We start from the raw sequence: 19,174 nt of genomic DNA, 5'->3' as shown, positions 1-19,174 counted from the left end.
AATAAGATCATTTCAGAGAGTGAAAAGTGTGCAATGATAATAAAAACAGAGCGATATGATAGAGGGTATTCAGGAGCTTGGGTTGGGATAAGAACCATTTTAGAAAGGAAGGCCAAAGAGAATCTTGCTGACAAGCTGACATTAGAGTTTAGACGTGTTTTAATGAGGAGCCAGTCAAGCAGATAACTGGGAAACTTACTGGATGATTGCATGCATGCATTAAGTACTATATTCAGATTCAGTTTTTCCTTTTTAAATGTGTTGAATCGATAAATTGTTTCTTGATATCCCAATGGTAGTATGTATTTTGCTTTGGGATGTGATATGTGTAACTAATTGCATGACTATTATTGACCAGGTATCTAAAGATAGGACACTTCTAAATAATATCAGGATATTTAACTGGTTGTTTGGATTTGAAATCTGTAAACAAATTTGGATTTGAAATTTGTAAACAAATTGCAAGTTCATTTGTTAGGTTTCCTAAATAATGTCAACTATAAGTAGTATGTAATTCACAGGGTATATAATTATTCCATGTTACATGGTATTTACCAATCAATTATTGAGTTATTTTATGTGTTCATTGTTGGTGTTTATTTCTCAAAGTACATCCATCTTTGTTAAGAACACATATTTTAATTAAAGAAATAGCATGTGGCAGAACTATCACCCTATATCTTCATATTGATTTGGTGAGAAAAGAGCTCTAAATATCAAGAAAATACTTTCATTACCATTCTAAAATCAGGGTTACAATTTTTTTTTCCTTATGCCAGAGTGGTCACAAGGGAAGGAAAGATTTCTGTCTCCCCTGAATTCTTTTCAGTTAGTATTCGAATCTTCTAAAAAGGAGTTTGTGTAGTTGTGATGGTCATCTTATTACAATTTGGATTCTGGTCATTGCTCACTTAGGAATGGGAGGAGAGGTGAGTCTTCTCTGTTCCCAAAACTGAGCTATTATTTTTTAGGGTGTAGTAAGGGAAATAGCCATGAAATTAAAAGACGCTTACTCCTTGGAAGGAAAGTTATGACCAACCTAGATAGCATATTCAAAAGCAGAGACATTACTTTGCCAACAAAGGTTTGTCTAGTTAAGGCTATGGTTTTTCCAGTGGTCATGTATGGATGTGAGAGTTAGACTGTGAAGAAGGCTGAGCACTGAAGAATTGATGCTTTTGAACTGTGGTGTTGGAGAAGACTCTTGAGAGTCCCTTGGACTGCAAGGAGATCCAATCAGTCCATTCTGAAGGAGATCAGCCCTGGGATTTCTTTGGAAGGAATGATGCTAAAGCTGAAACTCCAGTACTTTGGCCACCTCATGCGAAGAGTTGACTCATTGGAAAAGATCTGATGCTGGGAGGGATTGGGGGCAGGAGGAGAAGGGGACGACAGAGGATGAGATGGCTGGATGGCATCACTGACTCGATGGACGTGAGTCTGAGTGAACTCCGGGAGTTGGTGGTGGACAGGGAGGCCTGGCGTGCTGCGATTCATGGGGTCACAAAGAATCGGACATGACTGAGCGACTGATCTGATCTGATCTGAAGGGAAACAGTGTTTTTTCATCACAATTTTAAAATTATGTCTCTTCAATGAATGAATGGAGAATAAATTAGCATGAGGTGGGTTCCTTCTTTTGTCTCCCGAAAAGACAACTTGCTACTATTTATATTATCAAAGTTTCAGTGTAGCAGTTATGAGTTAGAACTTCGGAAGAAACTTAGGTTTGAAATTCTGCTTCTGTAACAGTGTCATCACAGACAATTTACTTATTTAATCTTTAAGCGTCAATTTCTTCTTTTGTAAATGGGCATAATAATGCCTCCTTCTAGCATTGTAGGTAATATCCAGTACATTGTAACTGTGTTTTTATTTTGATATCTCATTTGCTTTTGTTCCCATCACTAAGCAGTAACTTTATATTGTAAAATGAGTTTTAGAGGTACATATTTCCCAAACTTGTTACTCTGATATCGGGAATTTTGAGTGGAAGCTTTTGAACACTGGTCTTTCAGCTCCCCTGGGAAACTGCAGGGATTTTTTAAAAGACAAGACTATCAGCCAGTTGCACTGGCTGCTCAGACTCTTTAACAGAAATCAACCTGTTTCAGCGTAACTCCATTTCTACACTTCAGAGCTTAAGTTTGCACATTTATTTTTCCTCCAGTTTTGATTCCTATTTACTTATGTGGAGAAATCAGAAATATTTGAGGGTTATTGTTCAAAACTGCCTTTTTTTGGGAGCAATTTCTGAAACTCAAGATAAATGAAATATAATGAAATTTGTATAGGTATTTTGTTAATGAAGCGAAATGCTTCAGAATAAATGAGCTGTTTTAATAACATATTGTGATAAAAAGTACTAGCTACAAAGATGGTGGAGCAAAATGATGCTATGAAAAGGAAAGGAATCAAATCTGCTGTATATGCCGCTTCCTTTTTGCCCTCCTCTCAAAAGAAACCTCTGGTGTTTCTTCTACAATTATGTCAAAATGAGGTGAAATCTAGATGACAGTAAGTTTCCTGAGAAGGTAAATAAATAGAATAACACACAAGTGACATATTTTCTGTACCAAAAAAGCTGAAAAAGTAAGGTACATGATAAAGTTCCAAAGGAGCTGGCACAAAGGAACTGCAGAAGGAGAGGAGGACAGAGAAGAAGAGGGAGGGGAAGAGTGAAAGTGTTGGGGGTAGACAGAACCTTCAGGTGCATCTTGAGGATGAGTGAGTACTGACTTCAGCAGTCAAAGCCACTCTCTTTTGATTCTATAACTTGTACCAAGTAACAAATGCCTTTTCTATGGTTATCAAGAGGCTGCTAATACGCCTGGGCATTCTTCCTTAGTTACAGCTGTGTACAGCACAGCTTGTAGATGACATTTAGGCTAGCAATAACTCTGTTTTCTTTCTTTAAATATCTCTTTAAGGATTTAAGGTGTTTTGCCCCAGATAATACAATAAAGAGAAGTGACTGCACCACAATCTCAGAAAAAATGGGCCAAAAAAAAAAAAAAAAAATCAATCTCTTCTTTCTGATTTGTCAGGCTATTAGTTTCCATTGTTTAGTTCAATGAACTATCTTTGTATTATCGGCAAGTCAAAAATGGGACCAACAACTACCTTATAATTGGTAGTTTTTGGCTGATTAGAATATTTTCAGAATGCATAGTTATCTCACAGTATATCTAAGTTCATGTAATACCGAGACACACTATGAAAATCTACCTTAGTGGGTGTTTTTTCAATTTTTGAAAATAGAAATAAAACTATCTTGAAACTAATGACAAGAACTTTTAAAATAGTAGAGGTAAAGAAGTTTCTCTTAGGTGGTATATCTTGAATTTTTCACTGGTTTTAGAAAACTATTCTTTGTTTATTATTACCTTTGGTAGAGAGTGAAAAGCATATAAAAGTTCACTAGAGGTAAGAGAAATCATTATGATGTAATATAAAGACAGAAAGACAAGAAATAAGATCTAGAAAGAGGTGAACTGTTTTGCAGTAGGTCAAAGCAAGGTCCACTGTTTTCCAGTACTGTCTATTAATATATAACAAAAGAGATATAATAAACTTTAACAAGTCAATTTTCCACCTCAACAGTACCTATGCCAGTTCAGAATTCAACTCCTTTACCCTGATTGAACAACATCTCAAACTATTTTTGTCTGAATACCACAGTAAAGAAAGACGATCTTAAGACTTTCATTTTGCCACAATTTAAAAAAAATGTAAAATGATTCTCCCCCTGGAAATTTAATTTTTCAAATTTCTGAGTAGCTGATGAATATCATCCAATTTCAGTTTTTTAAAAAATGTACCCACATCCATAGTTTATTAAAGCCCCAGATACTTTTTTTTTATTTTATATATATTGAGATAAAAGCTACTTTCCCTTATTAAGTACAACTTTGTTAACTGAATTTTATATTAAGAATATATACTTTAAATAACTGCAATTTTGTCAATATGTTAGATAACAGGCCCAGACTAAAAAAAAACTATGAGATTTTTTTCTACTAGATATTTTACAGTAGTTCAGACATTCTCTCTTAATGTAAATAGAATTATTTTTGAAGAAAAACAATGTTATTTTAAAATTAAAATAGGTGAAGTATTTAACAACTCTGCTTATGAATAAGTCTGGCTACAGTTAAACTGAGAAAGCATCATCAATAGGAGGAAATCTCATGTTTGAGCATTTTTCAAAACAATTTTGAAAAATAATTCTCTTTAGTAAGCATTTTAAAAAATCTTACTTTTAAAATACTTTATTTCAGGGTTTAATCTCTATAATCCTTGCCTATTGTAAGTAGATAGAATCATTCTTTTATGAATGAGGAAATGTAAATATGCGATCTTTGGTTCTGGCTGATGGTTGTTACATGATTGTCACTGAAACTTGCTACTTAATCCATCATTCTGTCCTGTTTATCAAGTGATGTATATTTTTAGTCACTCAGTTGTGTCCAGTTCTTTACAACCTCTGGACTGTAGCCCACCAGGCTCCTTTGTCCATGGGATTCTACAGGCAAGAACACTGGACTGGGTTGCCATTTCCTCCTCCAGGGGATCTTCCTGACCCAGGGGCTGAATCTGTGTCTCATGCATTATAGGCGGATCCTTTACCTACATAATCTGGGAAGCATAATATTTGGGTTCAAATGGGAAAAGGGGGTTCCTGGGTGGCTCAGATGGTAAAGAATCTGCCTGCAATGCAGGAGACCTGTGTACGATACCTGGGTTGGGAAAATCCCCTGACAAGGAACTGGCAACTCACTCCAGGACTCTTGCCTGTAGAATTCCATGGACAGAGAAGCCTGGTGGGCTACAGTCCATGGGATCCCAAAGAGTTGGACATGACAAAGTGACCAACACACACAAGGTGGAAAAGGGAACACTTAATGAGTATAAATTTCATAATTCCACACTCACGTTTTTTTTTAGATTTCATTTCTATTCCCATTAAGTTCTAGTACTTGCAAACATCATTCAATAAATTGCCCAATAAAACACAATAATACTGAAACTAATTTTTATTTTTTTGTTCAGCTTGAGTCATATCATTTTAATATCTCTAAAACACACTCACTAATACAATCAAAGAGCTGTATTTTGAGTGTGCAAAAAACCATAGCGAGGGGGCACCTAGCTTAGCCTTTCCTTATTTGTACCAAACCTCATAAATTTCTCAAGAAACAGGCTTTTAAAAAGAAGATTTTACAATCTCCAATATTTAACATCCTTTACTCTCGAGATATGTTTATTTTTATTTTGTTTTAAAATTAACATTCTATTTTGCTGCATTTTGATCTTAGTTTCTCTTTAGTTATAGTAACACAGAAAACTGATCATCAAATGATTCTAAATAGTAGTAGGCAAATGCTGCAGTAAATAAACAATTATGAATAATATGTTATCTTTTTATATTTGGAATTTGGCTTGTTCTGGAAACATTTAACCAAAACTTATTTTGTCTTTAGCAAATTTTAGTCAGTGGATCACATATAAGTAATGGGTAAGTGAAGAACTTATGCAACATTTACTGATGGAATACTCTTATTATTCCTTAGTTCAAGACTTATTCCATTGTAGATTCTTTGTCTCTTAATTGTCATGCCATAGACTTTTAGAAACATGACCTGTAACCTCAAATACAATTAGTTGAAACTTCTGCTATAATTCCTAAAAACTACCTAATGAGAGACATAGTTACTTTATGTGTAGACACATATAAACATGCAGGGCTGCAAAATGTTCATTGTTATTTCAATTTGAACACGAGTACGTCTAATGTTTTAGAAATTTATTTCAAACAAACTAATGACAACTACTGTAGAGATCAGCTTCAGAAGGAATACTGACAAAATGATCAAAGTTTCTATACCAGAGGCCTGCTTTGCACTCCCTTGTAACCATTCCACGATTTATCTATCACACTAATGAAGCAAACATATCAATGTGAGCAGAAACTCCTCCTCTCTGCTAAAACTTCCTGTCAAAAGGCCTTGCCTACATTCAGAATTCATGAAAAATAACAGTGAAGTGTGAAAGGTCAATTAATTAATCACAATACTACTACAAATTTTCAGGGGAGTAAGAGTTTAATGAAGCATGTAACTAAACAGAGAGCTCTAGAGTCTAACTATTAATATCTCTAAAGTAACATTTAACAAAGAGAAGCAAACTATGGAAACATTTGAAGCAGATAATGAAAAGTTGACTTTTTGGAGACAACCAATAATATTGTTGTTGAAATAACTCCAGAAAATTGAAGAGACAGAGACAGAGCAAAAACAATGCTCAGTTGAGGATGTGACTGGTGATGGAAATAAAGTCCAATGCTATAAAAATAATACTGCATAGAAACATGGAATGTTAGGTCCATGAATCAAGGTAAATTGGAAGTGGTCAAATAGGAGATGACAAGAGTGAACACCGACATTTTAGGAATCAGTGATCAAAAATGGATTTGAATGGGTGAATTTAATTCAGATGACCATTATATCTACTACTGTGGGAAAGAATCCCTTAGAAGAAATGGAGTAGCCATCACAGTCAACAAAAGAGTCCAGAATGCAGTACCTGGGTGCAATCTCAAAAACGACAGAATGATCTCTGTTCCTTTCCAAGGCAAACCTTTCATATCACAGTAATCCAAGTCTATGCCCCAAGAAGTAATGCTGAAGAAGCTGAAGTTGAATGGTTCTATGAAGACCTACAAGACCTTCTAGAACTAACACCCAAAAAAGATGTCCTTTTCATCACAGAGGACTGGAATGCAAAAGTAGGAAGTCAAGAGATACCCGGAATAGCAGGGAAATTTGGCCTTGGAGTACAAAACAAAGCAGGTCAAAGGCTAACAGAGTTTTATCAAGAGAACATAATGGTCACAGCAAACACCCTCTTCCAACAACACAAGAGAAGACTACATATGGACATCACCAGATGGTCAATACCGAAATCAGATTGATTATATTCTTTGCAGCCAAAAATGGAGATGCTCTATAGAGTCAGCAAAAACAAGAGTGGGAGTTGACTGTGGCTCAGATCATAAACTGCTTATTGCAAAATTCAGACTTAAATTGAAGAAAGTAGGGAAACCACTGGACCATTTGGGTATGACATAAATAAAATCCCTTATGATTATACAGTGGAAGTGACAAATAGATTCAAGGGATTAAATCTAATAGAGTGCCTGAAGAACTATGGGCAGAGGTTTGTGACATTGTACAGGAGGCAGTAATCAAGACCATCCCCTCAAAAAAGAAATGCAAAAAGGCAAAATGGTTGTCTGAGGAGGCCTTACAAACAGCTGAAAAAGAAGAGAAGCTAAAGGCAAAGGAGAAAAGGAAAGATATACTCATCTGAATGCAGAGTTCCAAAGAAGAGCAAAGAGAGATAAGAAAACCTTCCTAAGTGATCAATGCAGAGAAACAGAGGGAAACAATAGAATGGGAAAGACTAGAGATCTCTTCAAGAAAATTAGAGATACCAAGGCAACATTTCATGCAAAGATAAGTACAATAAAGGACAGAAACTGTATGGACCTAATAGAAGCAGAAGATATTAAGAAGAGGTGGCAGGAATACACAGAAGAACTGTACAAAAAAGATCTTCACGACCCAGATAACCAGGATGGTGTACTCACTCCTCTAGAGCCAGACATCCTGGAATGTGAAGTCAAGTGGGCCTTAGGAAGCATCACTACGAACAAAGATAGTGGAGGTGATGGAACTTCAGTTGAACTATTTCAAATCCTAAAAGACGATGCTATGAAAGTGCTGCATTCAATATACCAGCAAATTTGGAAAACTCAGCAGTGGCCACAGGACTGGAAAAGGTCAGTTTTTATCCCAATTCCAAAGAAAGGCAATGCCAAAAAAATGTGGAAACTAGCACACAATTGCACTCATCTCACATGGTAGCAAAGTAATGCTCAAAGCTCTCCAAGGAAGGTGTCAACATTACGTGAACTGAGAATGTCCAGATATTCAAGCTGGATTTAGAAAAGGCAGAGAACAAGAGATCAAATTGCCAACATCTGTTGGATCAACAAAAATTCAAAAGAGTTCAAGAAAAACATATACTTTGGCTTTATTGACTGTGTGGATCACAACAAACTGAAAAATTCTTCAAGAGATGGGAATATCATACCACCTTACCTGCTACCTGAGAAATCTGTATTCAGGTCAAGAAGGAAGAGTTAGAACTAGGCATGGAACAATGGACTGGTTCCAAATTGGGAAAGGAGTACATCAAGGCTGTATATCGTCACCCTGCTTATTTAACTTATATACAGAGTACATCATGTGAAATGCTGGGCTGGATGAAGCACTAGTTGAAATTAAGATAGCAGGGAGAAATATCAATAACCTCAGATATGCAAATGACACAACCTTTATGGCAGAAAGCAAAGAGAAACTAAAGAGCCTCTTGATGAAAGTGAAGGAGGACAGTGAAAAAGCTAGCTTAAAACTCAACATTCAAAAAACTAAGACCATGCATCTGGTCCCATCACTTCATGGCAAATACATAGAAAGCAATGGAAACAGTGAGAGACTTTATTTTCTTGGGCTCCAAAATCACTGCAGATGGTGACTACAGCCATGAAATTAAAAGCCACTTGCTTCTTGGAAGAAAAGCTATGGCCAACCTAGACAGCATATTAAAAATCAGAGACATTACTTCCAAAAAGGTCCATCTAGTCAAAGCGTTGCTTTTTCCAGTTGTCATGTATGGGTGTGAGTTGGACTATAAAGAAAGCTGAGCGCCAAAGAATTGATGCTTTAGAACTGTGGTGTTGGAGAAGACTCTTGAGAGTCCCTTGGACTTCAAGGAGATCCAACCAGTCAATCCTAAAGGAAATCAGTCCTGAATATTCATTGGAAGGACTGATGCTGAAGCTGAAACTCCAGTACTTTGGCTACCTGATTTGAAGAACTGACTCATTTGAAAAGACCCTGATGCTGGGAAAGACTGAAGGCAAGAGGAGAAGGGAACAACAGAAGATGAGATGGTTGGATGGCATCACCAACTGGGTGGACATGTGTTTGAACAATCTCCAGGAATTGGTGAGGGACAGGGAAGCCTGGCATGCTGCAGTCCATGGGGTTGCAAAGAGTCGTACACGACTGTGTGACTGAACTGGACTGAGTAATATTGTTCCTTTGCATCAATGATATTGAGGTAATTTGCTATGGATGGCATGATGTTTGATAATACAAAAATTAAGAAATAGAGAATATTTTCCTCGGTATCTGGATGGCGTTAGCATTAGGAAGATATTAATGACACTGGCAAACCCCGTTACTGCCACTATTCATTTTCATGACAATAGATCTTGTGTTATTTATATACAACATACATAGCATACAGCACAGCTATATCAGTCAACATTTGTAGTTATCAGTGTTCTTAGGTATATAAATATTAATATATGCAGATAAAATTTTCTATTATCTATATAAATGCATGTATATATGTGTATGCAATATACATACATAGCTATGAAAACCTTTATTAAAATGCAAATTTAAAGAAAACTAACATTATCTTGTTTAATATTTAATTTATTGTTTCATTATGGGCTTCCTCATTATCACTAGGTACAAACATGAATTAGAAGACCACTGCTTCCTGGTAGGAAAGCTATGACAAATCTGGACATGTGTTACAAAGTAAAGACATTACTTTGCTTACAAAGGTTCATATTGTCAAGGCTATGGTCTTTCTCGTAGTCATGTACAGACATGTGAGAGCTGGACAATACAGAAGGCAGAACACCTAAGACCTGATGCTTTCTAACTGTGGTGCTGGAGAAGACTGTCGAGAGTCCCTTGGAAAGCAAGGAGATTAAACCAATCAATCTTAAAGGAAATCAACCCTGAATACTCTTTGGAAGGACTGTTGCTGAAGCTCCAATAGTTTGGGCACCTGATGCAAACAACTGACTCATTGGAAAAGACACTGATGCTGGGAAAGATTGAAGGCAGAAGGTGAAGATGCGGAAAGAGAATGAGATGGGTGGAAGGCGTCACGGATTCAATGGACATGAACGTGGGCAAACTCTGGGAGATGGAGAGGGACAGAGAAGCCTGGCATGCTGCAGTCCATGGGGTCATGAAGAGTTGGACATGGCCTGGCAACTGAACAACAAGCCTCTGATAACTTCGCTGTATCTTTTTATGCAGACATGCCTGAAGCATTTACATAATCAACTAGGTATTTTGTAATGAACATTTCTTTTGTTTTTCCTTTATATTAAAAATGGGTATTATATATTTAGGAAATTATGTGTGTGTAAGAAGGCTATATTATCTATGACTTTTATTTAACAATAGTAGAAAGGGTCATTAAAATATCTGTTATGTTGGTTCTGATAGGGCTGGGAACCAACACCTTGTACCTCTATGCCTCTAATGGGCTTCCCTTCTAACTAGCCTGACCCTTCTACCCGGAAAACTCTCTCTGGTAATCAAAAACTTCCCCTTCATGGTCACATGTCCTCCTATACATAGTAATATTAAAGCTGCCATCAGATAACACTCTAGGGGTCTTTTCTCACTCTTTCCTATAAACTCAGAAATGGCAACCCACTCCAGTATTCTTGCCTGGGAAATCCCATGGACAGAGGAGCTGCGTGGGCTATAGTTCATGGGGTCACAGAGTTACACACAACTTATCGACTAAACAACTACAACAGAAAGCAGGGTTCCCAGTAAATGCTGATAGAATGAATGAATCTACTTGAGAAGGGAGTTACTGTACCCTCTCCTGGAAATGAAAAAATTAATGAAGTTAATTCTTATTAAAATGTACTTGAAACTGTAATTAGTAAAGCAAAAGCAGATAAAATTGGGTTACTCTTTGTATGGTGGAGGTGGATGGTTCTGAGTCTTATCAGCCTGTCTTGCTGTCAATCCTTGAGGGTCTCTCGGACTCTCAGGCACCTCCATGAATCCTCAGTTTGAAAAACACTGAACTAGATTACCCCTCATCAGAATGACCTCAAGCTTAGTGATTTTAGATCTTGTCATTCAATTTGGGGACCAAAATCCAAAGAAGTTTTTTCCTTCATATGATGAAACTTCCCAATTAACCCATGTGAATGTAAGATCTTTTACTTTGAAAGTATTTCTTTTTCCCTGGTGGCTCAGATGGTAAAGAATCTGCCAATAATGCTGGTGATGTGGGTTTGATCCCTGGGTCAGGAAGGTTGCCTAGAGAAGGGAATGGCAACCCACTCTAGTATTCTTATCTAAGACCCATGGACAGAGGAGCCTGGAGGGCTACAGTCCATGGGATCTCAAAGAGTTGGACATGACTGAACAACAACAACATGGTATATTATACCCTTCGGGAAAAATTTCATTCTGAAATATCACTACATCTTGAAAGGCCTGATTATAGTTATAAAATATAGTCTGCATAGAAAGGAATATCTTCATTGTTACTCTTGAGAAATGTATCATGCAGTCCAATCCATCACTGGTCTTGTTATCCTTCATAGTTGATTCTTTATGCTCTTTTCAGACCACCCCTCCCACTTGCTAGTTTTGATGCCCACATACTTCTCCCTACCACATACCCCGAGCTCCTGGGCTTTGCAAGACAATTTGAGTTGCTTGTGTGGGTGTGCAGTTGTGTTGGACTCTTTGCAATCTTATGGACTTCAGCCTGCTGGAAAACTGTCCTCAAAAGATTTCCTTTTTGTCTTCTATTTTTCCAGGAATCCTAACTGCAACTAGCTAATCTAATAACTCCTATACGATAGTAGACACTTGATAAATCTTTGTCAAATAAGTGGATAATTAAGGTATTTATGGATTAATGTGGTAACACTTAAGTTTTAAAAGGAATACTTATTAAAATAACAGGGATTTAATCCAAAGGGATGGGAAGGATAAAAAAGTAATCTTTGGCAAGCGATTACTATGTACCTGGTGCTGGTCTAGTCTTTTCACATACACTGCTTTACGTTTAGATATCACAAGAATCTATTTCTCATCATATAACAGAAGAGAAATGAAGTCTTAAATGAGGTAAATATCTTGCTCAAATATAGCAAGTAAGTGGCACAGAGGTGAATCAAACTCAGGTCTGTATGACTCCAAAGCCAGAATCCTTGCCATATCACATCACATTTTAAGAGTGAGGAGCAGGTTTGGAGACATGGGGGAACCCAGGAAATAATATCTAACAGAGTAAGAAACTGGCATTGCTTTTCTTGATGCAAACTTCACTTTCTCTCTGATACTATATGAGAAAGGTTATTCAAACACCATTTTTCCCCCAAGATTATTTCATCCTATACTAACGTGAACCACATAAATTTACTCTTGTTTCAGCTCACTTGAAGTTCTATCTGAAACAGTGATAACCTGAATTACTTATTTTAGGAAATCTTTATTTTCAAGTAATATAGTAACTGAAGCTAAACTGATCATGTTGCAATCTAGAAATTATCCTAGAATAATCAGCATATTCTAATATTCACTTGTTTGATTGCTACTGATGAAATATCATTAGTAAATTAACTTCCCATAACAGTCTTGTTTGTCTATTTATTTGTTACCCATTCTTTCATTTCACTAAGCTGAAATTTATTTACTGTTGGTGTACATATTTTAAAATTTGAAAGAGTGAGATTTTACTCTTTATAATAGGAACTTATTTGGTGTAATTACATGGACTTACCCATAATAAGAGGTTCATAAAGATAAATACTCATAAAGAAGTATTTTGCTTTCTTGCCCTTTACTTAAAAACAAAGTTAGGAGTATCTAACATTAAAATTTCAACTAGTTTAACAACAGCTGATTTTGAGTAGTTTGCTGAGTTTTACATATATTATTTCATTAGCGTCTCAAATTAAAAAAAAAAAACTTAAGAAGGGAAGTAATATTATCATCCTTATAGATGAGGAGAGTCAAGTTTGAGACTTTGTCTAAGTTTTGTAGAATCCAGGAAGAATATATTGTTTAACTAACCTGCTCTTTGAGCATTCTTTGGCATTGCCTTTCTTTGGGATTGGAATGAAAACTGACCTTTTCCAGTCCTGTGGCCACTGCTGAGTTTTCCAAATTTGCTGGCATATTGAGTGCAGCACTTTCACAGCATCATCTTTCAGGATTTGAAATAGCTCAACTGGAATTCCATCACCTCCACTAGCTTTGTTCGTAGTGACGCTTTCTAAGGCCCACTTGACTTCACATTCCAGGATGTCTGGCTCTAGGTGAATGATCATACCATCATGATTATCTTGGTTGTGAAGATCTTTTTTGTACAGTTCTTCTGTGTATTCCCAAAGAAAGGCAATGCCAAAGAATGCTCAAACTACCGCACACTTGCACTCATCTCACACACTAGGAAAGAAATGCTCAAAATTCTCCAAGCCAGGCTTCAGCAATACATGAACCGTGAACTTCCAGATGTTCAAGCTGGATTTAGAAAAGGCAGAGGAACCAGAGATCAAATTGGCAAAATCCGCTGGATCATTGAAAAAGCAAGAGAGTTCCAGAAAAACATCTATTTCTGCTTTATTGACTATGCCAAAGCCTTTGACTGTGTGGATCACAAGAAACTGTGGAAAATTCTGAAAGAGATGGGAATACCAGACCACCTGACCTGCCTCTTGAGAAACCTGTATGCAGGTCAGGAAGCAACAGTTAGAACTGGACATGGAACAACAGACTAGTTCCAAATAGGAAAACGAGTACGTCAAGGCTGTATATTGTCACCCTGCTTATTTAACTTATATGCAGAGTACATCATGAGAAACGCTGGGCTGGAAGAAGCACAAGCTGGAATCAAGATTGCCGGGAGAAATATCAATAACCTCAGATATGCAGATGACACCACCCTTATGGCAGAAAGTGAAGAGGAACTAAAAAGCCTCTTGATGGAAGTGAAAGAGGAGAGTGAAAAAGTTGGCTTAAAGCTCAACATTCAGAAAACGAAGATCATGGCATCTGGTCCCATCACTTCATGGAAAATAGATGGGGAAACAGTGGAAACAGTGTCAGACTTTATCTTTTGGGGCTCCAAAATCACTGCAGATGGTGACTGCAGCCATGAAATTAAAAGACGCTTACTCCCTGGAAGAAAAGTTATGACCAACCTAGATAGCATATTGAAAAGCAGAGACATTACTTTGCCAACAAAGGTCCATCTAGTCAAGGCTATGGTTTTTCCTGTGGTCATGTATGGATGTGAGAGTTGGACTTTGAAGAAAGCTGAGCACTGAAAAATTGATGGTTTTGAACTGTGGTGTTGGAGAACTCTTGAGAGTCCCTTGGACTGCAAGGAGATCCAACCAGTCCATCCTAAAGGAGATCAGTCCTGGGTGTCCTTTGGAAGGAATGATGCTAAAGCTGAAACTCCAGTACTTTGGCCACCTCATGCGAAGAGTTTACTTATTGGAAAAGACTCTGATGCTGGGAGGGATTGGGGGCAGGAGGAAAAGGGGACGACAGGGATAAGATGGCTGGATGGCATCACTGACTCGATGGACATGAGTTTGAGTGAACTCCGGGAGATGGTGATGGACAGGAAGGCCTTGGCGTGCTGCGATTCATGGGGTCGCAAAGAGTCGGACTCGACTGAGCAACTGAACTGAACTGAACCTGCTCTTTATTCATCCAGTTTGATGGGCATGTTCTATGGGAGACAATTTACCTCTAAACCTATTGTCCTCCTAGCTAAGGAGGATTCTCTTGCCATCAAGCCCTAATTGGTCAGGAGCAACCATCTACAGAGGGTGTTTGTTTATGATATCCGATCTCCTCTTGGGAAAAAAAAGATAGTGAGGTCCTGATGGACTTGGAACATGCTCAGTTGCTGAGTCATATTTGACTCTTGGTGACCCTTTGAATTGTAACCCACTAAGCTCCTCTGTCCATGGGATTTCAGGAGTCAAACCCTTATCTCCTATGTTTCTGCATTGCAGGCAGATTCTATACCTGCTGAGCAATTGGGAAAACCCTCTTAAGTGGAAAAGGACCCTGAATTTTAGTTTCTTTTGTATCTTTTCTTTTTGGCCATGTTATGCGGTTTGTGGAATCTTAGTTCCCTGACTAAGAATTGGAATATTTCCTCCCATATCAATAAACAAGACTGCCACGGTAATCAGTAGCCATGAGGCTGCAGCCCATCCCTATGGAAAGCCCTGAGGGACTCAGGATATGAAACACACAGAATACTGGCCCCAGACAGCTTTGATGAATATGAAAGGAATGATTTCAGTGAGCCCAGACTCTTACATCTTCCCATACATAGAAAAGTGCTAAATTCTTTAACTGAAGCTCCAATACTTTAGCCACTTGATGGGAAGAGCTGACTCATTTGAAAAGACCCTGATCCTGGGAAAGATTGAGGGCAGGAAGAGAAGAAGGCAACAGGACAGGAAAAGGATGCAATGGTTGGATAGTATCACTGACTCAACAGACATGAATTTGTGCAAACTCCAGGAAATAGTGAACCTCAAGGAAGCCTGGAGTGCTGCAGTTCATGAGGATGCAAAGAGTAGAACATGACTGAGTGACAACAACAACAAACTCCTTAATTTGGAATATCTAGTTTTCTTTAATTAACAATAATCTTTTGATGTTCAGGCTACCTGCCCTTTCTGTAAAACTATATAACCTGGCTTCTCCACTCACCTCCTCAGAGCAGTTCTCTCAGGGTTACTTGACATGCTGTCTCTTGGGCATGATGTGAAGTCCTAAAAATTCCCACTGCATAAAACATAACTCTCAGCTTCTAGCTTGTGCATGTTTTTTAAGTTGACCATGACCAAGGATTGATCATGGGACCACAGTGGTTAGACATCAGCCTGCAGTGAAAGCATGCGGTCCTAACCACTGGACCACCAGGGCATTCCCAAAACTGAATCTTAAAAATTCCAAACACCAAGCTTATCTTTCTCAATCTAATCCCTTAGTCCTACTTTCACACCTTCTGTAAAACTTTCCATTAGAGAATCCAGGAAATTTATTTACAAAAACTTAGCAACTAAGCACAGTAAAGAATCTGCCTGCAATGTGGGAGACCTGGGTTCGATCCTTGGGTTGGGAAGATCCCCTTGAGAAGGAAATGGCAACCCACTCCAGTATTCTGGCCTGGAGAATTCCATGGATTGTATAGTCCACAGAATCACAAAGAGTCGGACACGACTGAGTGACTTTCACTCACTCACTCAGCAACTAAGCACAGCACAACACACACAGTGGCAATAAAATAGAGATTTTAGGAGAACATGATTTGTTTTGGTTCAAAGAACCATTTGAGAAGAATCTGATTAAAATTATGGCCTTTCTATCCAGAAAATGCACATCCACTGTCAAATTTCCTTAAAATTTCCAACTTTATAAGATATTGGTGGCACAAAAAGTATTTTCAAACCTAGATATTATTTAAGAGAAAGGGTTTTGGATAAAACATCTCAGAAGATTTCTCTTACACATAACTTGAACATAAAACAAGTCCCTCCTCTCACAAACCACAATTATGAGTTAAGAAAGAAAGATGCATCTTCATCTTAGATAGTTTTATATCTATAAAGTTAATATGTAGAAATTATACATCCTGGGAATATGCCATGGTCTTCCCTGATGGCTCAGATGGTAAAGAACCTGCCTGCAATTCGGGAGACCTGGGTTCAATTCCTGGGTTGGGGAGATACCCTGAAGGAGGAAATGGCAACCCACTTCAGTATTCTTGCCTGGAGAATCCCCATGGACAGAGTAGTCTGGTGGGCTATAGTCCATGGGGTTTCAAAGAGTTGGACACGAATAAGTGACTAAGCACAATGAAACACTTGTCTCAAAGTTTAATTTGTTTTTTAAAGGATAGTCTTTACTGTTTCTTAGCAAAAATAGGAAAAAATTGCTAATCATTTGCAGTGGCAAACAGGTTTCATTTCATTTTATAGCATTTTCAGTTGAAAATGAATTTTATCTGTGAGATATAGAAATTTGTAAAGCAATAGCTTATTTTGTAGTTAAAATAGCTTCACTTTATATTTTCAACCTTTTAGAAAATAAGATTCTTAAGCAGCTCTTACCTCATCAGAACCCGATCCAAAAATCAGCAAGTCAAAAGGAATTGCTGCAACCATGTCAATCAGGAACCAGCCTTTGAAGTAGTGTATTGCTATTTTGGCTGGATCACTTACCACTTCTTCATTCTGATTTACATATGTTGTTCTGAAGTTGATTAGAATATCTATGATAAACATAATATCCACAATCAAGTCTACCACATTCAAAGGGCTGCAGGAATAGCCACATTCTCGTCTTTTCTGTTCTTCTCTGTCATTGAGGAGAAAGGCTGCAGAATAGGGAGTGAATATAGCAGTGTATATGACCAACAGAAGGATAAGCCAATCCCAGACGGCCTTGAAAGGGCTGTAGTGCAATATTGTAAACTTGTTGATGCGTGGTGTCTGCAGTTTATATTCTGGTAGAACATCTGCTCCTAAAGAGAGAACCTGAATAAAGAAAAGAGAACCATACACTACATAAAAATGTGATTACTTAATCTACAAACCTATAAAAAATATTAAGCTAATTCAAAATCTTTTAGAAAAAACTCATATAATTATGAAGTATGTACATTTAAAGGAACCCCACAATTTAATATATTTGACCCCAGAAAACTTCATTGGCATTCCTTGATAAATATAATTTTCACTAAAAAAAATAATGAATATTGTCCCTGAGGTACTAAGAAATGGTTATTAGTTCCTTGGGAAATAAAACACATTGCTATTTTTAGAAAATCATAAAATCAGTTTGATACATGGACATTTCAGTTTTCAAACTTAAGAAAGGATTGACTGCAATGATTAGAAACAACCTATTTGGATCCATGGTCTTATTTAATTTTAATATATTTAATTTGTAATTAAGCCTTGATAAATTAAACCTAATTCATTCAAATCTTCAAATAAAATTTTCTCACCTGCAAATCTTTTTTAATATTAGAAAAAGTGACATGAGATTAAAATAAACAAAATGAGTCTTTTCCCTAAAAGGCTGAAGGAGTATTTTATATTCTGAGACAATTATACTTTCACTTGAACTCCTTCATCACATTTAGGGAGTTGTGTAGAAAGAATTGTGCAAGGAGACATTCAGAATATTGATCTGGAAAGGCTGCAAGATTCTCAGCCACCAAGGCTACTTAAACTCTAAGATTTATTTTATTTAATAAAGCATTGCAAAGACTAATATCGTTCACCTTTAGAGTCTCAGTTTATACGAAAAAATGAGAGACAAACTTGAATTGTGACTCTACTCAGTAGAAAATTTTCATGTAGATTTTAACTTCATTATAATAATTTCAATTTTAAATCTCATTTTCATATACCATATGAAATTGTCATATACTATACCTTTTTTTCACACATAATGAACCATTTAAAGAATTTGAGAAGTTAAATAACCCCAACTGAGATACAACAAGACTTTTAAATATAACTATAGTTCAGTTAAAATGGACAAAACTGTTTTTAGATTAACAGCTATACTGATTCAATTCCCTTTGGAAAAAATAATAAAGAAATGAGAGCAAAGCCCAGAGTAAATCTGAACTATATGGTGGAAAAGGAATTTTTATTATGACAAATGATAGGAATTAATTATTAGTAGAAAAGAACTCTGAAAAATGTGATTTCACTGTTTATGAAATACTAAATATCTTCAGAAACCAAGATTTTTATCAATATCTATATGTAATTCCCAATATCAAAATAAGAATAATGTTTAGAGAATCTGTCAATTCATAAGTGCAGACAACTCTATCCTGTTATGCTTTGTATAAAAACCAGTGTTTGATATTTTGGTCTGGAAGGAATGGATCATCTTGTAAGGCATCATTATGTTACGTTCCTTTTTCAAAAACTATGAGCTACTCAGTATTTAGAAAGTAAAATCCAAAACCTTATTTTGACTCTCAAAGTCATCTAAAATATAGACCTGTTCTACCTTCTCAGCTCCTTTTCCCGTTAGATTCCTCGGTGCACTCAGTGTACTCTGGCAAGCCATAACTAAAATTTCTGAGATCTTCCCAACTCCCTGAAGTCACGAATTTCTCTCATTAAAAAAAGAGGTAGATAATCATCCAAAGGGAAAAGAAAGTTATTTTTAAATATATGGATATATCCTGAGCT

At 36.8% G+C, this 19,174-nt stretch overlaps 1 protein-coding gene across 1 annotated transcript in view; it reads right to left on the bottom strand.

The window, feature by feature from the left end:
- LOC133256048 (potassium voltage-gated channel subfamily H member 7) overlaps positions 1 to 19,174 on the bottom strand; it is a gene marked incomplete at its 5' end in the record, with an annotated part of 132,748 nt that overhangs the window by 66,859 nt on the left and 46,715 nt on the right. The window contains one exon of the mRNA XM_061430748.1: positions 17,066 to 17,491. Within this exon, the coding sequence (XP_061286732.1) occupies positions 17,066 to 17,491 (426 nt within the window). The remainder of the gene's footprint in view (positions 1 to 17,065; positions 17,492 to 19,174) is intronic.

Source organism: Bos javanicus, chromosome 2, assembly GCF_032452875.1.
Source record: "Bos javanicus breed banteng chromosome 2, ARS-OSU_banteng_1.0, whole genome shotgun sequence".
NCBI lineage: Eukaryota > Metazoa > Chordata > Mammalia > Artiodactyla > Bovidae > Bos > Bos javanicus.
Note: the sequence above shows the minus strand (reverse complement) of the source record. Positions and strands in the feature narration are given on the sequence as shown.